Source organism: Folsomia candida, unplaced genomic scaffold (assembly GCF_002217175.1).
Source record: "Folsomia candida strain VU population unplaced genomic scaffold, ASM221717v1 Fcan01_Sc025, whole genome shotgun sequence".
NCBI lineage: Eukaryota > Metazoa > Arthropoda > Collembola > Entomobryomorpha > Isotomidae > Folsomia > Folsomia candida.
In genome coordinates, this window is record NW_019091217.1 from 927,171 (window position 1) to 945,909 (window position 18,739).

The 18,739-nt window shown below is 39.1% G+C and overlaps 1 protein-coding gene across 1 annotated transcript; it reads left to right on the forward strand.

The window, feature by feature from the left end:
* Positions 1 to 1,011: 1,011 nt before the first annotated feature.
* Positions 1,012 to 18,012, forward strand: LOC118438736. Its single transcript, XM_035859435.1, has 9 exons — positions 1,012 to 1,015; positions 16,031 to 16,204; positions 16,282 to 16,383; positions 16,451 to 16,576; positions 16,883 to 17,020; positions 17,093 to 17,257; positions 17,333 to 17,503; positions 17,565 to 17,732; positions 17,796 to 18,012. Exons 1-9 carry the CDS (start codon positions 1,012 to 1,014, stop codon positions 17,876 to 17,878), a joined length of 1,131 nt encoding a protein of 376 aa, XP_035715328.1. The 3' UTR covers positions 17,879 to 18,012.
* The last annotated feature ends 727 nt before the right edge of the window (positions 18,013 to 18,739 follow it).

Here is an 18,739-nt window from a genome sequence, read left to right on the forward strand (position 1 = left end):
CGTCTCCTCCTTTACTGCCTGTCACAAGTTACGTACGTACGTTGCGAGGACGGGTTTTCAGTTTTCACTCGCTTTTGCTTCTCCTTTTGTGGACTGGTGGTGGTGGGTTGGCTGGAGTTGTTGAATTGCACTTTCCCCTCATTTCTCCTCTTTAATGAATAATTTATCCAAGAGTCAAGGCATCGGCTTTACAAGATAATCCTTAACCCTTTAACGTGTATGATTGACGACAAGAAAATGCATTAAATCGGGGACACCAAGATTATTTGACACTTTATCAATCTATAAGGTTACGACAAATGGCCGAGTTACAAAATAAATTTTCATTTTTAGAAAACTAAAAATTGTTGAAAATATGCCATTGGTTACAGTTTTGGAAATGTAATTTTGTAACCGTCATGTCCGTCTGTCTGTCCGTCTGTCTGTCCGTCCGATCATTTTACGATAACTTTCGTTAAACTCGGCCTAGCGACTTTAAATTTGGTATACATGTAGTATGTGACAAATGAGGAGTTAAGTTTGAAGATGGGCGAAATCAATTAAGTGGTTGACCTGTGGTGGTCATCTGGGTGGGTGGAGTATTTCAAAATCCTCGTTGAAAGCTGTAAACTGGCATTGAGATTGCTAATGGTGTCTAATTGAAGAATATGAATTTAAATTGGGAAAATTTCCGACTGGAGGGACCCGATACCATACCGATTTTTGAAAATTATCCATCGAGCTGAAATTAGTGCAGAGATTGCTAATGGCCCCTGATGAAAGAATATGAATTGAAATTGGTACCATTTTTATGTGGAGGGACCTTTAAGGGGGTGACCCATATCGATTTTCAAAAATTGTATTAAAAAGATGAAATTAGACACTCGTAGAAGACTGAAATTTGGCACGACCCCGTGGGGGTAGACCAGATTGAAAAATATGAACTAAATATTAAGATTTTTTCCACAGAGATTTAACAAGGTGACCCACGCTGCTTTTTATATTGGTAGAATAAAAATAAAATTCGGTATCATGGGTAAGGGCACATCAGACTAAAGAATATGAATAATGTTCATATTCATCGAATATGAATATTTTTGTGGGCCCAGCCCAGAAGACTGAGACCCGTACTGGTTTTAAAATTGGTCAAGGAGCTGAAATTTTGCATGCTGGATTGTGGGAACATTTTTGCCGATTACGAATAGTAGTTGGTGCAGGTCGTCTGACTAAAGTTTAGAAGCTGACACTGACCCTGACTCGGGCTAAACAAACGCTGCACACTGGGATTTCAAATTTAATTTTCGAAATAGTACCCTCGAGATTTTGATCTTAAAAAATCAAGCTAAAAATTACGATGATTTCATCTTAACGAATTAAATCTCTATGTCTGCCCATTCAAAAGTTATTAAAGGTCAAAGTCGTTGGTACACACGACCATGGGACGTGTACCAACGATTTAAAAAATAATTATTTTATTTGTAACTCCACCATTTGTCGCAACCGTTAAAAGACACAAGAGTTACCTAGATACTAAATGTCAAGCAATCGTGCGGGGACACAATATATTTATGTTGTGGTCATGGTGCGGGAGGAGAAATTCAGGAGTTTTTAATAAAACTCGAAAAACTGAAAAATCAAAAATTTAACATTGAGTTGTATAGGGAAATATCCAAATTTTCGGGAAGAAAATCTTCAAATTTAGCATTGTGTTGGCATAGGAGAAATCCCTCAAAATTTCAACAAATTTTAGGTCGCGGAGAGAAACTGGTGAAAATCAATGACCTCCTAGAAACGACAATTGTCGTCCTTCCGCGCCATGACCACAATTTTTGAAGACGACTTTTGTCGTACTCCCGAATTAAACCATTTCTTATAAAACGACTATTGTCGTCGTTACAGTTTAAAGGGTTAAAAGGGTTTGATGGGAACTGTGACAAATTTTTAAATTAGAATTGACAATGGAGCAGCCAGATTGACTCGTTAAACTTTTATTACTGCCGCATTGTACGCTTTATTGACGTGCTTTCGCAAATCCCTCCGATTTATTGACCTACTAACACCTCTAAAAACGGGGTGGATGACATCATCCCGGGTTAAAAGGGTTCTAATTTAATTCAACGGCATCCACATAGAAAATTGTGCGTATGGCGGAGAACTGGTAGGGAAACAGGGTTGGTGGATCTCGACCGTTGGTTGGCAGGGGTTTTTAGACAGCGTTAAAAGATTAGATTAGATTGGCTCATGTAGAAAATGGGGAAGACAAAGTTCGATAAAAGTAGTCGAATTTCGCCAATTCATTCATTCCACTCGTCTTTTCAGTGCGGTGGTGGTGAGATTAGTGCGGACGAGGTGAGTACGCGTTTAGTTGGAAGGTCTTTCACTTTGGCAAGAAAAACGGGTGAATGATGGCGGCTGATTGATTCCGAGAAAGGGAATGAATCCTCAAACTCTTATTTTTATTTATTTTACAAGTAGCAAGCAGCAGAATGGTCAATGTTTCCCGAGACCAGCAGCATCACCAAGACACGTTCTATATAGAATTTATCTAAAGTTCTGCCCAGAAGACGGTAGCGGTTAAGCCATTCGTGCCTATTTGGGGGCTATATGTTACCTTAACGCAGCACTTATGTCACCTCATGGCCACATTCGATCTGATGAACGCTTCCGTGTCCGAGGATCTGACACTCGATAACTTGTATTTGTTCACGGGGTGAAGGCGACACCCAATCTGTTACATCTTTTTTGGAGGAAAATACAGGCGCACATTTATCAAGGCCGTCCAATCAAGTCAACCAGACATGTGGGGTTTGCGGGTCGATATTACTTTCGCTATATGGCAGAATTTGTACACGTCTCAGCTCAAAAATGTGAATATACTGCTCAATGAATGACTTTCCCATCATTAGTCTCATCCATTTGCGGAATGTATGAATTTAAGGAGGAATGATTATGGTGGCTCGAAGGCAGTTCTTTATTCGGTAGGATATTGCGAAAAGTAAAAGTTTGTGTCTAGTTTACCTGACATGATGCGACCATCGTTAGCCAAACAGCCGTCCTACTTGTGTGGGGAAAAAGTACGGAGATTTTGCTCTCTCACATCGGCTCCGGGGATGGTTAAGAGGCCAGTAAATTTCAGGAATGAGATGGCAAACTACCTAATTTCATTTGAAGGTCTATCCTTTTATCCGGAATTGCGGCGTCGGTGGTTGAACTTCAATTGAAATAAACATTTAAATGATACAAATGGAAGATAAACCGATGTTTTATGGGCGTAATTATTGGAGGAGCATTAAGTGTTTTTATAGCCCGCACTTTGTTTTTCACATGTCTTACTCTACAGAGATTCCAGAGTGGAAAAAGATTACTGCTTCCTCTCTTTTATTACTTTTACTTCTTCTCCATAACAAAACATGAGCAAACAGAAACAAGAGCGAGCGAGAGATAAGTCTGGTTTCCGCAGGAGAAAGCTGATTATCTCAACAAATTCACTTGCTAGACCTGCCCAACTCTGTCCCCGTTCGTCGTCCTGCAAAAAAAACTCTGCTCCAGACGCGAGACGATATGTCCGTATGTATCCAGACACACGTGATTGTTGTCGTGTGTGTGTCTGTGAAAATAATTGAGACCTCGTTGGCATCAACATCACTATTTTATAGTTGATTTGACTTCATTTACTAAATTGCATTCTCCTTCACGCCAGACATGACAAAATTTAAAGAAACACGGCGACCAAACTTGGTTTCCCTCCATTCGCTCAATGTCCTCGATAAGAAGGAGAGCAAGAATGCCATGCACAAAGGGACCGTTCAATCGGTGGTGGATGTGCTGGCAGTGTTCCTCAAAATTTCCAAATGGAGCCAACCCTCCTCCTCTTGTTTACAACTCCGTGAAATGCAATCAACCACAAGAGCCCGAGATTAGTTGCTCCTTGGCCAGGAATCTTAGGATTCTAATTAGGAAATGATACGATACAACGATAGCTGCGGTTCTTGGCGTGTCGGGTGATTTGTATGAGCAACTACGACTAAAGACGTCCCAAAGATTTTAAGGCGAGTGCAATTTGTAATTGTAATTTGTAATAAATCTCAAATGGAGCGGGCAAATACCGCGTGATCGAACTAAATAAATACGTCGTATGGGCAGAACATCGCCCACTTTATTAAGGGAACGTATGCATAACACGATATTATCAGAGTTCAACAACATGTAAAGCGCTTTGGGAACTTTTTTTAGAAATCCATTTTCACAAGTAGGCGACAGGCGATATGCAGAGCGAGGAGAGGAACTGCAACTGTTATTTGCTATCTGCAGCAGACAGAAGACGAGGCCTGCTGCCACATATGTAAGAATGGCTTTGGTAGTGGGAGAGTTGTTAAGATTGTAACCAGATAACGACAGCAACTCCTTGAAATCTCAAGTTTTTAGGAAACTAGCAATTTTTCTTCCACACATCTTCTTGTATTACGAACGGAATATACAATTGAGGTTTCCATCCATGGAGCAGTTCAGAGTTTGTTGGAGAGAGGATCGAGTCGATGAGGTTGTGCATGTTGGCTGTTCTCGAGGAGGCAAAGTGCCCGATAAAATTTTAAAGATGAGATATATCCCATTTGTAACCGACTATCTGTGACTGAGAAGACACGATTTCTATTGTGATTGGGATTGCAAATGCTTCAAAAAATGTCTCAAGTTGTAGATTTGGAGCAGAGTTTGAAATATCTCAGAGAGATTCGAAGAGGGTTCAATCTCACTCTACGACAGGAGGCGAGAAAGATAAGCAAAAGTTTTATTGCTTTCCTTCCTCTTATTTGTAACCACAGGAAAGAAATGCACTGGGTTTACCACCATGTCTCCTTTGCGTACACACGACTGCCATCGGATCCCAGTTACAGTTATCAGTTTGTAGAAAATGCAATCGAGGAAATATTTAAGCAAATCCGTGAGCAAAAAGTTTCTAATAAATCGCTGCTCAAAGAAGCAAAAACTTTTTCTTATGCATACAATTATCTCATTATAAGCACGTATTTCGAAAAACTTTAAATTTGAATTATCAATTCCGGAAATGCAATCGCACACTGAATTGTTTTTATATGTTCTCGCATCCATATTATTATTAGATTAGTGGCAAATCAAGTTATTTCTATCTCATGATTATTACTTGTTACCGATAAGTTCTTATATTCTTATCGCATTGGCTGCATCCGAAATTATTTATTTACAAGTTATTTTGAAAATTAGCCTGGGAATACAAAGTAAGTTTTAATTGTATGAATATTTTTCTTGGAAAAGTTTACGTAAAAAGTACACATTCGCATTACGTATTTCCTTCCCATTTTATTTAATCTCCACAAACTCAAGTTCAAAACTTTCTCTTTGAAAAAAACAAGGATTTTTCTATAAACTTTTTTTCTCGCTCATGTCCAGACGTTTGGCAACCAACCTTTTCTCTGTAGTCGGGCTAAAGCCAACGGGAACGAAATGGTTTTCTAAGCAAGCAAGGATTTAAAGATTTTAAAGATTTGTATCATGCTCGACGTTGGGCTTAATGTTTTAAGTTTTTGCGATTTTGTCCATTCTTTATTTCTCCGTGTGACAAATTACTTTTCCACTATTAATCTTGGAGCTGTCTCAGCATTTCTACAGGAAACAGGGTCGCACCACATTTTTGTGAGGGAACATCCGGACCCTGTTTCATTTCTTGGGCACGATTCCCTTTTTCCACAAATCAAAACCAGGCCAGTGGTGACATGACACGGGAGAGGATGGTCAGGTCCTAAAAGTTCAGACTTTTTAGGCTAAAGGGCATGAACTAAAATAGAACCAAAACTTTTACCATCAGCCTTTCCGAATAACCTCAAATTTATTCCAAAAGTGCAGATTCAAAACCATTCAAAAAGTTTTCGATTGGAATTTTAAAAATCTTTTCAATTAAAGGTACAAGACATGTGTATATACATTAATACTCGAAAATTACAAGTTGCACATTGGATCGGACACGTATTTAAATCTGCATAATCACTAGTACTAGTAAATGCATATGCACTGGTTGGGCGAATAATAACTGCATAATTTTACAGGAAACAAGAGAGCGATAAGATTTCATTTCCGGACTCAATGATGAAAGTTGAGATTTTCGAGTCGACGAGTTCTTTCCAACTTTTCCATCGTCGTTTGGACTTTCGGACAGGGAACTTGGCCTGGCGGCTGTGACTTCACTTTGCTTACCTACTTACTTTCCTCGACCGGAACCTTTCCCTCAGTCGATTCTGCCTCGACGCGAATTTCATTTTCTTTTCAAATTCAAGAGGAGGTAAATACGAAGTTGCCAAAAGTTAACTTTTCCGTTGAGAGAGAGAAGACCTTTGTACACACGAAACTACATAAAGCTCGGCTACATATGTTGATAACCTGAATCTGGAAATGGATTTTCCACATGTCGAAAATGTCGAATTTCTATTCAAATCTGAATTGGCAAAAAACAAAGTTTTTTCTCCCAGATCTTGAATGTAGATGAGTAAAAAAAGTTTTTTTTTTGCGAAAAAAAGTTTCGCAAAACTTGGCCCACTAATGTGAACAAGGGGATAATATATTTTTTTCGCTAATTAGAATATCTGCAAAACTTTGGAGAGTATGTTACCATTTGGAGGACAGGTGAGATTAGGAAATGTTAATTTGATTAATCCATCCCTTTCAGAAATTTGAGCTCCAGGCGACTCCACAAAAACTGTGTTGAATGAGATGAACATATTTTAAATTGATTTTGGTCTTCTTAAAACTTGTCAAGTGTCAAAGTTGGGAGTGGATGAGGAGTGGTTAGGTTGGGCTGATTTGAGTGGAAGCCACTTGAAATGTAGATGCCATGTTGACACATGGACATTGACGTCGCGACGTCTGATGGGAAATTCGAGTGACAATTTGAAAAGCCAAGGACGCCTTCAGAAATTCTGAAACCGCAGCCCAAGGACTCACAAAATCCGTGTGGATGGAAAAAGGCATGACTGATTCACCACATTTTGAGGTGAAATAAGCATACAAAGTTTACAAGAACAAAGGACCGTCCCCACTTAAATCGACTCATTATACATACATGGGAAAACTTACTTGGAGGGGGGTATTATTCACGGAAATGGTAACCGAGCGGTCTACAATATCCAAGCATGTCTGGGCTGATCTTGAGAAGCATGAAGTAAAATATTACTCGGAAACCATACCCATTTTATTTTGCGCATTATGAAAGTCCTCGGTTTTGATGGGTGAATGAATGAGTTTGACACTAGGCGAAGTCTGATCAATACGCGCGGATGCATGGGTTGGGTTAAAAATGGATCATTATATTTTATCGAGGTCACTTGGGTGGTAAACGATATTTTAATGAAAGAAAGCTGCTGCTACGAATTTCTGCAATTTCTCATGTTCATGGTCGATTCTCGAGAAGAAAAATTATGCGCATCCCTAGTTCAGTCGAGCCTTGAATTTATAAGCGCATTCACTTCACCACCAAATGTGTATAAGTACGTGTGTCTTGAGAATATGTGGCTGCAGACATGTGCATGTACATACACGGTTTGTCTTGTCTTGTCTACCGCAGTTCTAATAGCAGTTCCACGGATGAATGACCATCTTGCTACGCTACGTATAATTCAGGTCTTGTGAAGCAAACTGATGTAATATCAAAGGGGCAATCATCCTTCTCATCACTTTCACCAGACTCGCACAAAGGACGAGCACATTTAATAATGCTCTTCTCCTTTGATATTTTTGTGGCTAAATAACTATCCGAGTTTCACTGGAACAAGTTTCCATCTTTCGTATCATGGACTTGACAAATCAAAAGGCTCCGAATCCCCACAATGGCTGGGATTACACGTGAAGCGTTTCTCCAATAAGGGTGTTTTGTAAATTAATAAGTAATGAGATCGGGAGTGCATAATTTTCAGTCAGATTCGACTTGTTAAAAGCTCTAATGATGGCTTATCACTAGGAATTACTCGAAATATGTACTTAGTTTGGGGTTGGGTGCAAGGAGGCAGAGCTTCTTCTGATGTCGCATCACCATCGTCGTCGTCGTCATCATGATCACGAGCGAGGATGGTTGGGTTATTGGTATTGATGCAGCAGGAGGCAGTCATTCATCCACTTTCTCTCTCCTTTGGAAAATGAATGAGCGCACATTGACAGGATTGAGAGGCGAGGAAAGTCAATGCCTCTTCCTATTATGTGAGCATATTCGTTATTCCTATCAAATACATTAACTCCCGTTTGACAGTGACAGTGACAAACCGCTGCTCCATTTCCTACCAGGGCTGAGCCTGTATCTCCAATAACAAGCTGAGGTTTTCTCCACAATTTGAATCTCCACGTCGAGGATTTCGCGTGGTCGGCATTTTATTTGCTTGCTGCTGGCACAACGCTCCCCAAAATAAACACAATGCGTCACATTACGAGCGGGGGGATGTTGTGATGAGATGTCGTCAACTTGTGCATGTCGATTCGATGGCGACGCGTTTCGAGAGGAGTGAGTGGATGGCTACTACTTCATCCCCCACTCCACAACCAGCCAACCAATCAACCAGCATACTTACCAAGGAAAATGCAATTTGTGTCCCTACCACAGCTCGCTGGACCTAAAATTTGTTATACAAAGATATGATAACATCCTGAAAGACGACTCTGCAGATAAATGCTCATCCATCACTCGCATTTATCGTCCAGCCTTTATCCACATGGAATAATTGAAACTAAAAGCAGCATGCACGGAAGAGTAGTAGCTCACTCCCTACATAAATATATTGACATTCAGCTTTGGTCGTATATTTTGCTTGTGCAGATATTTAAACTTTCTTCTACAGTGTCGAATAAATCGAGCAAAACATATTGTTTCGAAGAGAAAACTAATATTTGATTGTTCCCTTTTGGACAAAAAAACTGACACACTTTTGCACAATAAACTGACGAAAGGGCAAATCACATCATTTTATGTATCGGAAATAGGCCCTAAAGCGAATAAAGACATGCATCGCTACATGCTCTGCTCGTTCCTTCTTCCATTCCTCGTGCTGCGTGGCCTTGTTTGTTGAATAGAGCAGTAAACGTAAACGGATATTTCCTCCAATGTGCAATAAAGCCAAGAGTCCAAAGTGTAAAAATGGCTCTCGTAATCCGTAAACATTACAATTTATTGAAAGAGTAGAATTTCTCCTTCACTATTTGAGTATGCGCATATTCCATAAAAAGTGAAACATCTCAGTCAATTTCGACCTCACTCAATTGCAGTTTTGCTTTATGTTATTCTGGCCAGAAACCACGGATATTTTTCTACTTTTGCACTAAAAAAGTTGAATATTTCCTCCCCAATTTGTACAACACAAAAATGAATGGACATAAAAGTGCAGTAAGTACATATTTAAGTTAGTATGTACATGGCCATAACTTTTGTCGAGTTATGGACTTGTGTTAATAAAACAATCGCACACGCAGAGCCAGACCACGTTGGTGGCTTCGGAGACGGCATTATCCTCTCGCCCCACAGAAATGTACATAATGTTGAGAAGAGTAATTGAAGCAGGAGGGGTTTGTTGCTTTCACTCTTTCCGGGAACACGTACAAGTCGAATCCGTTAGTTCAATTCAGAAATCATGGCCAAAAACCTAGACTTTCTATCCATCCTGATGTTTGAACCTGAAACAGGCTGTGGGTTGGTCACCAAAGAATGCTCCTTGGACTTCTTGGGAGGAAAACAGCCCTGTTTTTATGAGGATAAGAAGGAGCTAGAAAGTCGGAAAATGGCAATAAGAGGATAACTGTTTTTGTGTAGTTACTACTCCATAGCTTTCACCTCGTTTGTCGTACATAAACGACCTCATAGAGCGGCTCAATGCTCGTTGAAATTGATTGAAACAGTTTGTTCTGACTGTTATGAGTCACCAATGCTTTAAGTGGTACCTTGGGATAATTCCAACTAGTTCGACTAACTAGTCGTCTTCGATGTCATGCACAAACTTGGTCACCGTTCAAAAAAATTCAAAATCATATTCACAGCATTGATAGAAATAAAAACTTTCCATATCAAAACTTTAAAAAATGATAAAAACGACGAGAATGCTAAATAAATTGATATTATTGCATGTGATATGTTTTCGGACGCTTCGTCCAATAGTGCAAACACATGGTTTCAATTTGTGTGGGTTGTGCATGGATCGCTCTCGCTTTGCGCCTCGCCACTGGATACCTGACTTTCTCCACTTACAGGAAATAATAAAATAACGCCAAGATGAAATTTACTAGACTACAGCTTCTTGGCTTTAAATGAGTTGGCTCTCGTGGCGTGGTGTATGTGCACAGGGTGGAAAAGTCAAGACGAGGATATTGTTCACTGCTGATGACATTTCCCGTACGAAGTGTGGGAGTGAGGGTACAACACGGTGACCATAGGAAGGAAGGATGGGTCATGGGGCGATGGTGGCGAAGGAAACTTAATTAGAATGCCCTTACATACGATACTGCACTCCACTTCAATCCAAACTTTGTTAGAATGTTGGGTCGTCGTGGATTTAATTGAATGTTGAAATGTGGGGAGCATCAAGTATCAAGTATTGAAAGCGGAGTGGCAGGATTAAGCCAATAATGGGGCTAAATGGCTCCCCCACATCTTCGCAGTCGGTCCTCAGCGAGATTAAAAGGCGACGTGTCATCAATTCATTTCACTATAAGTTTCCTGCGTGGGTTCCGTATTTTCCCAAAAATTCAAGCCAAGTGCAATCAAAAACTTTGTACAGCTCGCATAAGAAAGTAATTCATACATAAAAATAAATAAAACTCTGCCACTAAATTACGCCAGTAATTAACAGTCCACCTGTAATTTCCCATCATCAATTATGACCTTTTACATAAATATGCAAATCTACACATGTGTGCTTTTCCTTTTGTTGTAAAGATACGTAATCAAAGGAGCCAATGCAAGGGATACAAAAGTAGAAAATAGAACAAGCTGAACGAGCTTCATTTCGAGGATGACGATGGAACCCAACTTGAGCGACCGACATTTTTGATTTTGATATTTTCTAAGCAGAGAAATCTTAAAAGCTAAGAGTTATCATCCGTCATGGGAGAAGGCACACGTCGAGACATCTGAAATCAGAAATGGGATCAAATCTTGGAATCAATGATCGAATCTAAAAGGTTTCTTTCTCTGTCTTCATATCAAATTCATCTGCTTCCTCGGAAATATTTCGAATTCTTCCTCCAACCAAGTAGCAACAACGGGAGAGGTTTTTTGTGTGACAGGCACAATAGGAAACAGCAGCAGGAGGAGGAGGATGAGCAGCCAATGGGGCGTATTGATAACATAGAAATTATTTCGAGAAAAGAGGATTCTCCGTGTGGGGTTGGGTCACAAAAATAAAAACTGTCAAGTCTTTTCCCGTGTCATTTTATCTCCTTTCTTTGAGACAAATAATATCCTCCGATGGATGGATCGGATGCGAGAGAGATCATCCCGTGACTCCGGGATCACATTGCAATGCAAAAATATGGAGATTTCTTTAGACATTCAGTTGCAGGTTTGTGAGTGGTTTTTTTAGTTTCCATATTGAAACGTAGGAATGAACTCCTGAAAACAGTGAATACATTACGAACTGTAATTCCGTTATGAGCCAGAACTTTAGAGTTGATTTTTGCTTATGTGGATGGAAGCGATGTGTACAAATTTGGGCCAGTTTGCTGTACCCATTGCGTAACTGCTTTTTGCAGTTTTGGTCGGAAAGTCGCCAGTTAGGTAAGTATTTACATTTGGCCTTGGTGGCAGACTTTATCACTTCATGACACGGATCATTGGTTTTCACCAACGAATGGACGAGGATGATTAAATGATCTTTGAGGGGCAATTTTTATACCCACAAATATTTTCCTACTCCGTCGTTTCTGTGGGTAGTTATGTATTGCGATTCAGAAATCTATGAATGTATAACTCATCATAGGTCGCAGGGAAAGAAAATAAACCGTGTCAAACGAACATAAAAAAGTGGCGTCAAACCGATCGAAATTTCTTTTTAAATGACACCATACAGGTATAACAATTATGTAATTGTTGACATTTGACCGGTCGGTCGGAGGTCAAAAATATTGACGTTGACGTTTTCCTGTAAAATGACACTCCATATGAAAATTAAGTTTCAGTTTAATTTTTGATCACACCCCCGGCGCTGTGTGGGGTAGTCCAATTGACCCCGGTATCGAACTCAACCGAGAACTAAAAATTAGAAGCACAATGGCGAAAATAGCGTTTGATTATGTTGAGGAGTTCTAATGATATCCTGATTCGAGCAGACGGACAGAAGGATCACAATAAGCGGCTGGTGTCATTAATAATTAGACTTGTGGCTCGAATAATAATTGTTCTTCCACGATTGCAAACAAACAGATGATGATTAGACGTAGAGTGACATTGAGGTGCACGTTGTCATTATTGGTATGCACAGTTTATGTGTAGTTACACCACCTGTCACTCAATATCTTCAAATTTTGAACCAGTGGAATACAGAGTTGAATATCGAACCGATCCAATTCCAAATATTATTTCAAGCACATCTTCCTCTTCCTTATTCTTGTTCATTCAATCGTTCCAAAATTAGAAATGGCTGTCTCACGTACTACATTGACTTGGCATTCATTCTCAAATTACATTGTTAAACAATAATAACGGGAAGACAGCAAACAGGCGCACACATAAAAACGAGATTATTTTCAGCAGTTTAATCTTTTCATAAACCATGAAAAATTACGATCCGTAGCACTGAATTAATCTGCAGAAACTCGTGGACGTTCCTTTAATGCCCCGAAACAACACGGTCAATTGCATTCCCATCGATACCGCAGCAGATCCTGATATACGAGCGTCCTTTGGCATTCCGCACCGTCTTCGGCTGGAGGAAAGGAAGGAGTTTGATACGTGGCGAAAGTGGCTCCAAAGTGACACCAGGATTCAATACTTGGCACCTCTGTTGGAATTATGGCAGACTTGGCGTTGTAAACTGTGCATAAATTTCTCTTGCGAGTATTTAGGCCACACATTAGAAGTCTCTCACGTATGTGGGAGAAAGTGAGGTAGGTGTGTGTGGTATGTGGGCAGAGGGCTAAGTAGGACTTGACAGGGAAGGACAACAATATAAAATATGGGACAAGTTTACATGAAAGGATCGCTTATCGGTGGTTATATCGAAAATTGGAAATGTGTGTGTATCGGAGAGGCTGAATCGATACAGTTGGTGTTGAATTGGATTCGTTTAGAGGGTGAAAGCATGGGAGGCAGGTTGTGTACGGAGTTTTGGAATTCTGGAGAGGATTCTGGGAGAGGGTGGTTGGCTGGTTGTTAGTCGATTCCTTCCTTCCTCTCCTGCCTTCGCTTTTCCGCTCAATCCTTCCTCGCAAAAGATTTATTGGTTCGGATGGAAAATATATTGTTGATACTTGCGAGTGGCACGGCTTCCAGAATTTGAAGTATTTCAAGTCTACTTAAGCTCATACAAATGCTGAAACAAGTCCAAATGTGTTTCCAAATTGAATAACGACATTTTACAATCCTTACATTTTGATATGTAGCTTTTATGCGGTGTCGCTCTCTTAAGCAATTCTAGATTTACATAGATGCAGCTTATATCATTTTTTTAAACCAAATGCAGCCCAACTACACTCTGTCTGCAGTAGATTTGTGAACATGGATAAGCTCAAGTTTTATGACGAAATGTCAAACTAAACCATAAAGTATACAAATTTGTCAAGAGAAAGTTATGGAACTGCAAAAAGTTGATGTACATGGAAGTGCATGTAGAATTAAATGCATTTCTGGTGAGAGGTTCGATCAAATTGTGATTAGTGCATGAAACATTTCTGCTCATTCCAGTCATACATATTTTATTTTTATACGCTAATACAACTAAAATAGAAATATTTTCTGGAAACTTTCTCCAAAAATTTAATTTTGAATTGGGTGAGTGATTGGCGACTATCTCTGTTTTTTTCTTCTTGGAGCATGTATTAAGTGGAGGAGTGGAAGTTAAATGAGAAATCCCCCAGAAACTCAATTTAATTTGGGATAGGTTTTGAGTGGCTCATCTGCATACGTATACGGTGCGTATGCAAAAGTGCGTTGGTGGGTTGATAAGCGCAACTCATCCACTTACCATTACCGACACTTTCGCAACTTTTAATTTTATGCAAAGATGAGCCTCCGTTCGGAATAAGAATTAAGTGTAAAAACTTATGATCAGAGTAGCGAGATTGGATTCGGGAGGGGTGATTTGGTTAAATAAGCCCGTGTGGAATAGCTCAACGTCTTTGGAAAGTAATTAGCTCAATTCTTGAGAGAAATGAAGTCTCGCTAAAATTTTGAGATTGAGTTTTAGTTTCAAGCACCTGCTTCAGAGACTACTTGAAACTTTGGCATAATAAAATGGACCCTGATCATTTTTGTATCACAAGTCGACGCGATATAAATATCCCCATAATTATCTGTTTACCTACCAATGCACTGACTCAAACATGGTGTACAAAATTTTGAACTATGTAAGTGTATGTAAGTGTATATAATAATTTAGAAATCACGTATTTTGGAAATCGTACCTCAAAAACATGAAACTTATTTTCAATTCTGGAATCGTAATTTTGTTTGAAGTCGACGAGAATACTTCAATTATGATTCAACACGAATGGCACCATTTGTTGCAAATCATAGTGAATTGACAAACGTACATATATCCGGGCTCAAACAACAAATTATGTTTTCTATGAACTTAATAATGGGAATTAAGTTCAATCAGTGCATCTTGTCCGTGTCTGCAGGTTCCTTACATAATCTAGTCTTGGGCCCTCTTGATACTAAATATTTGGTACCGAGTTTCTTCCCTTTTCTCAAAATCAGACTAATTTTCAAAAGAACTCGCAACAAGCGTATGAAAATAAGCAGATCTAATTTGATTAACTGTTACCTGCATATATTTTGAGCATCATGAAAGCAAGAGAAGGGTGCTCAATAGTACAAAAATAAATAAGTATGCACATATACCTTTGAATAATATCTGAAGGAAAGAAGGATCGGAAATATTGAGATGAAAATAAGAAGTGGATTTCAAGAAACCTTGTGTCCATTTACACAAGTACATATTCAGCCTTTAGCCTTTTTCATTAGTTTCAATTACCGTAAATTTTAATTGCAGTTTTCTCTACGGGTTATAAGTTTTTTGGGAAGTTCGGAAAAAATGTGACGAAAATAGTCATGCTTGAGATCAACCTTATTTAAAGCTCACCTAGAACTGAATTCTGCCATTTCTGTAAAAAAAACGCCTGGCGAAGGTATACATGTATAATTTCTATTTATTAGGTGCGTATCAACCACTTAATTCAATTGAAAACTTTGTGTCAATACAATAAGTTTCACTTGATTGTTGTATTCAATTTTCGAAATACATGCTGGCATACTGTTATTGTCATGAAACAATGAAATAATCAATGGAAATGCATTTTCCATCCCATGCATTGTGTTACATTTATAAAACAGCATTTAGAAAGTAAAAAGCAAAAGTACAAAATAAAGGTCATAATTTAATTACAAAGTTTGCATCCATGCTTCTTTATGTTTGTCATTTACATGTTATGGTTATTTGACAATTTTGTCACTGGCATTTTGTGATAATTAAAAATTGAGAAAGTCAAAAAAAATTGACGATACTTTAAAATGAAGTTCCCTGCCAAGTTTTTATTAAATCTTGGCATTATTTGCAATGTTGGGCATTTTGTTTCTGGTAAGATCACTTTTGACTTGAAATCAGATGATTATTGAAAGGAATCTCACTTAATTTAGGTGAATGCCAAATATCGGCTTGCAAAAGTGTGTTGACTAAAGAAGCGAAATGCTTACCCCCATCGACCGAAAAAAGTAAATCCGACATAGGATGTCCAAAGGACCATGCCAAATACTTGTGCTGTAGTGAGTTTCCAAAATTCTTATTTTCTTGCTCAATCCGTATGTGTTATATGTGTGATAACTGAATTGCTTAAGCCCCGAGCGAGGACATTGAAGTCCCAAATTCAGGTGTGCGTGGGGATCGGTGCTTCAACACCAAATGCAAGGATGTTTTGACTCGAGAGGCAAAATGCATGTATCCATACAGAATACGAGGTTACACGAATATAGGTTGCCCCAAAAATCATGGACGCTATACGTGCTGCAAAGGTCACATACATATTTTCATTGTCACACTCACAAACAAGTTCATCCTGGTGTTACTCGGCAATTCTTGATATTTTTAGGCCTGGGTCGTGGAATAAAACCCGACATTAACGAAGGATCCAGAATTTGTACTCTAACCGAGTGCAAGAGTATAAAAACAAAGGAAGCAAAATGCAAAGCTGGTAAGACCAATTTCTAAGATGCCGTTGGAGTTTGAGATTTACGCAACTGACGACGATTTCTTGAAAGGTACTTTTCATTACGGAAGTGTTCCTGGTAAGTGCCCACCTGACCAAGCACAATTCAGATGTTGCCGCTACGGAGGACTAATAGTTCCTCCGAACTTTACGCCACAGGTCTACACTGTACCTAAGGGTAAGTTTATGCTTATTTTGATTTTCCGACGGAGCATTCCCACACTGGTCAGGGGCCTCAGAGGTTTTATCGAGATCTCATCAACCTCAAATGGCAAAGCGGCGTTACAAAATTGTATATCTGAGCTGTAATGATATTAAGATAATCCTCCACATGGCGTGTCTCCGCACCAATCAGGCGAATCATGATGGTTCATAACTCAAATGCAATGCCAACAGAAATCTGTTTGATAACTTTGACGGCTTTCAATGTTCTATTGACACATTCATCGTTCCTCGGTTCAAACATTGACTCTAACTTGTGCAGGATCTGAAGAGTGCGTCACAACTGAATGTAAGAGCACCAAAACCAAGGAAGCGAAGTGCCTTGACCCTTACCCAGTCGAGACGGGAAAGCTTCCGAAGGGGTGCGATGCAGGCGAAGCCAAATATTCTTGCTGCAAAGGTGCGTATTTTTGTAATAATCAAGGAAATGTGCTAAATATATTTGTCTCAAGTTGGATAATTAATTTTGCAGGTAAGGACGGAGATGGGGAGGCACAAAACTCTGGGAACTGCATGACAACTGAGTGCAAGAGTCTCACGACGAAAGAAGCCAAGTGCCTCGACCCTTTCCCAATGGAGATGGATAAGTTTACCGACGAGTGTGACGAAGGAGAAGCCAAGTTTTCGTGCTGTGGAGGTGCGTAGTCTGTTAACTACAAAAATCGGGTAGTTTCTTTAGAATGCAACATTCAAAATCTTTGTAATCGTGCAGGTAATAGCGAAACCGAAGGTCTAGGAGGCGAAGGATCTGAGGAGTGCATCACAACTAAATGTAAGAGCACCAAAAGCAAAGAAATGAAGTGCACTGACCCTTATCCAGTCGAAACCGGAAAGCTTCCGAAGGGGTGCGATGCAGGGATGGCAAAATATTCTTGCTGCAAGGGTAATTAATCCGCTAACGATATTAAAGTTGCTAGAAATGTTCAGAGACATAAAAATCACAGGGAAAGGTGCAAAGAATGAGGATAATGTGGATGATGTTCAAATTGATGTGGCTGGACAAGACGACGAGGCAAGTGCTGATAACGAGGTTGACACAGATGCTATTCCGGGATATAAATGCACGACAAGTAAATGCAAGAAAAAAAGTATTAAGAATCCGTGTCCCGAAGGTAATATCATCAGTGATATTTTTGCATATAGCTTGTATTTTTTTGCAATGTTTTCTTACGTAGGTACAACAGTGAAATGGATGAACGAAGAACTGTGCGAAAATCATTACGCAATGTTTCGTTGCTGCTCAAAATTAGAAGATTAAATATTTAACTTTGTTGTAGGAATCTTTGGAATTTATTCTTTGATTAGTGTTTCAATAACTTTGTATGTAATTTTAGTATTCGTGGGGAGCTTTATAAAATTTGAATGAAAAATACAATGCACCGGTCAATGTTAATCCGCTTACAAAATTCCAATAAAATGAAGTATTAACAGTAGGCATTTATCGCTTCCGTACAACATATCTGTAACATTGAATAGGTGTCACATGAAATTCTAAGATAAATACTTTGCTAAACAGGATGCATAGTATCTAAATATGACAAATATTTAGACAAACCCTTTTGTTTTTTAAACGTACTGTTTCTTGAATATGCCTAACACCGAGCATTAAATTTTACATATTTGCATATGCCTTGTACGTCTTTAGCATCACTTTTGATATGTTTGGAATCACATTCCTACTCTTTCTAATCGCCTTGACTGAATTCAGTCTTGATTTCCCAAATATGTGATGTAAACAATGGGTCGAGTTATAACCCAGAAATCAATAACAACCAAAACGATAGCTACATGATGCAGAGTTTTATTCGCATTTTAATGGAATAAAGTTTGGCATGCTTTGTCATTTAGACTTATGCATTCTATGGCTGCTCGTGTAATATTACGTATAGTCCCGAGCAGAAACATTGCTCGGAACGAGAGCAACAGAATTGTTGTGAGGGTTGAGAATTCGAGATGGAGCAATAAAATTATTCGTAAAATTTCCATCGCCCTGCAACTTCCAACACCGTTAATCTTGTAATGAATAAATGGAGAAGGAATGGGCGGATTACTGGTTGACAGATGACGATTTTTCAAATTCAGGAAGATAGAAACTCTCCCATGCGGTCTTCCATTCAGT

Excerpts from the sequence above, each read along its gene's own strand:
- LOC118438736 (XM_035859435.1), top strand. Across the intron at positions 17,021-17,092 it reads CAAATATTCTTGCTGCAAAG|GTAAGGACGGAGATGGGGAG; the intron begins GTGCGTATTTTT and ends TTAATTTTGCAG. Across the intron at positions 17,258-17,332 it reads CAAGTTTTCGTGCTGTGGAG|GTAATAGCGAAACCGAAGGT; the intron begins GTGCGTAGTCTG and ends GTAATCGTGCAG.